Genomic DNA, 7,094 nt, shown 5'->3' with positions numbered 1-7,094 from the left:
CATTACGCAAGACAGGCTCTATAATATCGCAATATTCGAAGTGAGAGAAATACTTACTGGGGAGCGACTTATCTCCCCCTTAAAAAAATGAAAAAATGGACCAATGTGAGTTAACATTAGTGAAGCTGGAAACTTGCCCTCATCCCAAATGCACACATCAGGTAGGAGAAAACAGGAGCAAGAACCAAAGAGCATCTCATTAGAAACTGTAAACTATGATATCACACCATCAGGGCCAGGAGAAGTTGAAAGCCTCAAGTCCTTGATGGCCGCTAAAGCATCATGATCTGTGTCTACAAGATCATCTAAGTGCTCAAATTGACTAACTAACAAAGAGCTGTTGCTTCTAAACTCAGTGGGGTTGAAAACACACTACAAGACTATTCTCCAAGCATGTTATCCATAGCCTCTACATTGCTAATGGATTCTCCATCAACATCAAAAGGCCCAACAGGGTGTTTAATCTATCTCTTAGGGTTCGCATAAGGGGTTAAAGCCTTCCGATTCGACCTGGCCTCTTGAACCACTTTACTCTCAGTTTGTAATTGGTCATTTTTGATGGAAGCCTTTCATCTTACCCTGAATTACGTCCAAATTTTTTTGGAGACTAACCGCAATTACTGGATTACTGGATTTTTCCAGGAATGTTTGACAAAATCAAGAGAAACTACATCGACTGATTCATCCATCGGGACTAGCCTCCCACTCTACAGCTCTAGCCGGAAAATTGAAGTCCCCTACAAAGAAAACCTTCAAGTAAACTGTCTGTTCCAACTCATTTCCGATGAATTGAAAGCCGACATAAAAGAGCTTACTGAACAAGAAGGGGTACTATAAGGGTTGCTTCCAGCACCGGGAAATTCTTGCCTTGTTCACCCTTCCTCTTAGACCGCTCGGCTACACCAACTTCCTTTATATAGTTATGTATCGGTGTCCCGATTCATCGTGCCAAATAAGAGGTTCTGCGATCTGTTTTGCTTGATACCGATTCAATTTAGGATGCTCTCGGGAGTACATCTTGGGTCATCGGCCATTTTTTTTTTTTAATTCATGGAGCAGGCAAGAAGAGCCCGGACTTCTTGTTACATTTTTGTTGAGCCACCACGTGTTTGTCCCTTAAGTTATGAAACCTTGAATTATAATTGTGTGAACCTTAAGGCTTTGTTAATCTGGCTGTAACATTATGTATTAATGTAATGTGAGAAAATGGGACGTATCCTATCACAGTGGACTAAGTTGAAAAGAACAATGTTTATTTCTTTATCTAAAATCCTTGGTCGAAGCCAGCTTTCTGTTATAGAGATGAATCTTTTCAATGGCAAATTCTTCTAAAATCTTAGCCCCTGTGCCGTCTTTTTAGAAATCGGACAATGCACGTTCAAATTTGGCCCTATCTTTTCTGCTCTATTTCAAGAGTAGATACTGCCTCATTCTCGACATTGGTCAAATCAGTCGACTTCTCAACTACTGGGTGAGCCTGTTGTTCAAGCAGCACCCTGATTGACCCAGATATCCAAAGCCTCTATGATAAAGTGCTTATTGACTGCGGAAGGGTCCTTCCCTGCCAAGACCCAGTAGAAGCATTGTCTAGCCTCTTTACTGACTTTTCCAAAGATGGCTTCCATTATGAATGTTGAGGAACTATCGATTAACAGCAAAATCAAGAGACCAAGAAACAGAGGAAAACTATAGAGAAAATTAGTAGGCTATACAATGTTTCTTGAGGTATAAGACAACGAAGCAAAATAGGAATTACCTCACATCAAACTAAGCATCAATCAATCAATCTAGTATGATGCGTCCGACATATTAGTAACCCCGACGCCTAATCGCCATCTTGGTGACCCCGACGTGATCCGGCCTTGTTGGTGCTTCCGAGCCTTGTCGCCAAGCAGCCGAATAATGGTCGAATGAGGCTGCACATGGTTTATTAGGCTTATAGCACTTTATTTTATTCCAAATATACCCATAATCTTACACCCATATCTAATTATCAAAGGTCGGAAAAATAACTTGTTTTGCCGTTGAGGATTGTGATATTCTATGACTTCAATCGGGGTTCCCCTCTCCACACGCCTTTCTGTGAAAAGCCATAGCTGAAAAAGAGAAACAAAATATACTTCTCTTTTTGCTCTCGATCCGATACTACTCCCGAGTTACATGGCAATGGTTATCAAAACTGGGTTTCCTTACAGTAGCAACTTAAAGTAGTATTTGTGTGCAGAAAACTACTCGTATTCGAGTCTCTACGTTTGCTGTTCGTCGGCAAAACAAGTAACTTTTCCGTGCTTTACTAATTATACGCCTTAAAATGCTCTTGACCAAAATTATTCATGCCCACTATAAAATGCACCAACGTATCATCCTTTTTTTGAATATACCTATATGTATGGGCCAGAGCTAAAACAGTGAAATTGCAACTTGAACGCTTGTAGTTTCCTTCAGGGTCAAACAATCATCACCACTAACAAGCTCCAAGTCACGTTTTCTTGCACAAGTGGAATGGACCAATTGTCTTGTCAGTTTCAGTAGATAATGACTCGCCCACGTAATGCCAAAGTGAGGTCCTCAGATTCTATGAGGGAGGCGGTTTGTCTAATTCAAAGAAGCGTTTCTATCCAAGAAAATATGATAATGATGATACAGCCTTGATAGAAAGATATCACCATCATCCTCCAACCTTTGCCTGTTCAATTGACTTGCTAAGCAAGCAAGATTCTGATTGTTCAGGCCACCTCTTCCGAGGTCCAGGCCTGATTCCAAGATTTTACCAAATATTTTTCTATTCAGCCTCTTACAATCGTGGACATCCCAACAAAAAAAGCATTGAGATCCTCTTTCCCAATGAAAACCTGAGGCAAGAACTGAAGCTACAAATGATGGCAAAAAAAATCTTCAAATGTCGAAGAATTTGAGATTGTGGCAATGAAAGAGTGGTCTGAAGTGTCAGGGAAAATTGAAACATGTCAAAAATTATCGAAACCATTTAGAGGTTGTGATCAAGAGTAGAGGTCTTGCCATTAATTATTGAAACCAAGATATGAATAAATTTTGAATTAAATTTTATGAATTTAAATGCTCAAAGCGAACGAAATATTGCCAATTGATGTCTGTTAAATATTTGTTGTGTTTATGTGAACACCTAGAGTTCTATTCAACGACTGTTTATTAACATAGACGGAATAGTAAATGAATTGTTCATGAAAAGCATGGGTACGCTCAAATATGAGTTGTTGATTGAGACGGACTGACACTATAAGAACCCAGACTGACTCAAGACATTCTGCGATCTCGAACAAAAAGTACAAAACAGTCCCTGCCAGTGGTGACGAACAAAACGCCATTTTACTTTTATAGAAAACTAAGACATCAATTTTTCCTCCAGGGTATGAGTTAGTTTGACGTTAAGTATATGTTAGTCCAATCTTGCCGCCCTTTGATCTATCAAAATGTGTACAAATACTAGAATACACCTGGGTGCCACTAACCAACATCTTGTCATTCAGTTGCAGAATGGATTGAAATGATGACAGTCAAGTTACCCAAAAAAACTTATGGTTTAACTCTCAGCTTTCGTTTGTACCATCTAGATATGTTCGGTTAGTACAACATTGGTATCCAGTTTGATCTGGAGCAGGGCATTGGACCCACCTGTTGGAGGTGAGCTCAACCATACACTCACCCTCAACAAGAATAAACACGATTATCCCTCTCCGTCTAAAGATACAGAGACCGTCGCCCAAAGTTTCATGGGCCTGCTGCGACTATCTTTCCTGACTTTTGTTGCCAAGCTGAAACACTAGATAATTGGATTGACAAGGATTTTTGATGACATTTTTGAAGTTTGGTATATCTTCCCACGAAAATGAAAGTGTCAAGTCATTGGAGTAACTCACTGCAAATTTAGTCAGTTGAGCTGATTCTAAAACATCGATCCATGTTAAGAAGTCCATCTTGCCCCAGTGAAGTAGGAAAAAAATGTCTCATAAAAGGCCCTGTGACACAAATTTCAGCACTCACTGCTTTACCAGACCATCGAAGGAACAACTCCTCCCCTCTTCGGTTCACCTCGTCCATCTCAAACAAAATAAACAATATGAAGACCCTGGTCATCTTGACTTGTGTTTTGGGAGTCTCCATCATCGCCGAGGCTCAACTCGAAAGCCAAAACAACTCCAGTCAGAACAACTCAAGTCAAAATAACAGAGTCTCTAACACGGGCACCTGTAATTGTCAAGGCAACCTCCCTATCCCCATTTGCGGCAAAAACGGCGACACTTTCGATAACATTTGCGAAGCCAATTGCAAGAGCGAGGTGAGTAGTCACCTGACTGACAATTGCTAAAAACGGTTAATCAGTTCTCCGTCATAATTTGCTTTATTTATTTTTGACGAGATAATACAAACTCTTGGATGAATGTTTTAAAACATAATCTTCAGGAATAGATTATGACTGTAATGAAATACCCTTAACCGGAGGCCATCAATTTCCAGGAGGTGGAATTTAATCAGGAGTGCCCTTGCCCCCCTTCTGCACCCCAAGTCTCCTCTAAATCTGCGACTAATGTTACCATTGCCAGTATTCTAGCCAAACATAATCTTCAGGAATAGATTATGACTGTAATGAAATACCCTTAACCGGAGGCCATCAATTTCCAGGAGGTGGAATGTAATCAGGAGTGCCCTTGCCCCCCTTCTGCACCCCAAGTCTCCTCTAAATCTGCGACTAATGTTACCATTGCCAGTATTCTAGCCAAACCTACAAATTCTTTCAACTCCACCATTAAAGAAGTTAGTGTACAGCCCAAACCGTGCTCAGTGGCCATCAAGAAAGTTTGTGCCGACAACGGGACAACCTTCGAGAATGCCTGCAAGGCCGAAAATAGTGGCTTGGTAAGAATCAAGTCTGGGTTCAAAATGATTGTTTGCATTTGAAGTATTTGGTCATTTCAACTTGCAGAAAGTCCAATGTAAAGGAGAGTGCCCTTGCCAAGGNAGAAAATAGTGGCATTTTTGCACAGCATACAGAATAGCCGCACATTCTAGCTCCACAGTGGCGTAGTTTTGTTGGGCGGCTGAAAGAGAGCACGAACCGCATTGAATAAATCGTGGTTTTCCAATGGTATCACGTTGAATTAAGGTAAATCCCAATCCATGCAATCTTGATGCATCTGTGAGAAGCTCTGTCCGCAATGAAGTATCGAAGGGTTTAACCACAGCAGATGAACAAAGTATTGGAGGTTGGATTCAGATTGGTGATCATCGAGCCAATTAAAAGCCACGTTCTTTTTTAGGAGAGCACGCACTTGTATCGTAGAGTGGGCTAAATCGGATATAAATGATCCCAATTGATTTGATAGCCACAAATAGCTCACACATGTAGGGGTAGGAAAATTTAAGATGGCACTCAATTTGGCAAATTCCGGTTTAACACCGTCGGCGCTAACAATAAATCCAGCGAATATGATCAATAGGCCAACTTCTAGTTTATCAAGTGACAATTTGATGCCAGCTTTGCGACATCTTTCGAGCACGATCCGGAGGCGGAAAGATAGTTCTTCACGGGTTGCAGCTTGAACGTCGCATCCGAGATGGCAACTAACGTCTACACAAGTTAAAGTGGTCTTTGCTCGAGCTAAGACCCATAGGAGCGACAGTGTATCTCCAACGACCATTGTACAACAAAAAGGTGTTCAGGCGTGAGCTCTTTTCGTCTATAGGTACTTGGAAATACCCATGTATCGCATCGAGTTTGGCGAACCAAAAAGATTCGGGACGAATTATTTTCATAAGATCAGGAGCACTAGTAAAGGGATGAACTGGTCTTCGAACCGCCTTATTTAATTGGCGATAATCGGTCACCAAACGAACTTTCTCGCCACCGGGCTTACCCACAAAATGGGCTGGTGATGTCCATTCCGTGGGTTCATGCTCAGGTACGATCACTCCTGCACAAGCAAGTTCGGTAATTAGTTTGTCAGACATCGGCTGGAAATGTAAAGGCACACTCCGCGCCATTAATACCTATGGCCGTTACACATCTTCCGTTTTTGGGTCAGCTGATATTTTGGTCCTTCGAGAAGAGAATAAAAACTAACTTAACCTGACCTAACCTAACCTTTCGGTTGCAAGTGCCTGGGGGCGCCTAGGCCGCGGCGCAAGCCTGCGACAGCTCGGTTGCAAGGGCCTCGAAAACAGCAGCAGATTAGAGCTTAATTCTGCAATGTAAAAAAGAGATTCCGCGCATCGAGATTCGAACTCACGACAGATAAAAAATTAATTCGGGGTATTTGTTGATACTTCAAGTCGATCTTCAAGTCGGCAACGTTTTTACTTAAATTAAGATTACCTATTTTAGCCAACCATAGCCAACCAAAGTTGGATTTTTCGGATTTTTCAAAATCACCAGATTTCGAGATACTTTTTGCTGTAAATCACCAATCATCAGAAGCAAAATTTTGTCCCAAAATTACTTGAAAAATCACCAGTTTGGTGATAAATAACCACATCTGGCAGCACTGCCCATAACATCAAGGACGCTTTAGCCCGGTCACAGGAGGAGAGTACGGCGGCTCTGTGGCCCTCATTGCCGACCTCGGCCCCAAGGCCAACCACCCATTGGCCAACGTGGTCCGCCAAAGTATAAAGTTTTGTTGACTTGTGCTGGTCATTGTCCTACTTTTGTCCGTTGAATTCTTATTGCCCATAAGCGTCCGCCAATAGAGCCAACTTACGAGGATCGATGTCACCAAGGTCGTGGATCAAATTCAAAGAACCTACCTTGGTAGATGATCCATGAGCAAAGACATGAAACAATAAGAATATTGGCATTCAAAAACATCCACCGATACGAATCTGGCATACCTGAATGGGCGGACACAAAATTCTTTACTAGATCCCAACAGCAATTGACCCTAAGTCCTGGGTTGGGACTAAGCTCGTGTATGCTTTTGAAAACGTACAATATCAGATACCTTTCGTACCGTCTCTGAATACTGCACAATCCCAACCTCTATCTAACTTCTCTCAATACGATAGCTCTCTTGTACTCTCAATGACCCTAGTTTTACATCTTTGGACCTGCTCGAGCTTTT

The 7,094-nt window shown here is 41.7% G+C and overlaps 1 protein-coding gene across 1 annotated transcript; it reads left to right on the top strand.

Moving 5' to 3' along the window:
- The first annotated feature begins 3,939 nt into the window (after positions 1 to 3,939).
- On the top strand, positions 3,940 to 5,005 carry LOC131886607 (insoluble matrix shell protein 6-like). The gene is made up of 3 exons (XM_059234996.1): positions 3,940 to 4,315; positions 4,660 to 4,893; positions 4,961 to 5,005. The coding sequence occupies exons 1-3, from the start codon at positions 4,097 to 4,099 to the stop codon at positions 5,003 to 5,005; spliced, it is 498 nt and encodes a 165-aa protein (XP_059090979.1). The 5' UTR covers positions 3,940 to 4,096.
- The last annotated feature ends 2,089 nt before the right edge of the window (positions 5,006 to 7,094 follow it).

This window comes from Tigriopus californicus, chromosome 9 (assembly GCF_007210705.1).
Source record: "Tigriopus californicus strain San Diego chromosome 9, Tcal_SD_v2.1, whole genome shotgun sequence".
Lineage (NCBI taxonomy): Eukaryota > Metazoa > Arthropoda > Copepoda > Harpacticoida > Harpacticidae > Tigriopus > Tigriopus californicus.
This window is presented reverse-complemented; position numbering and strand designations above follow the sequence as displayed.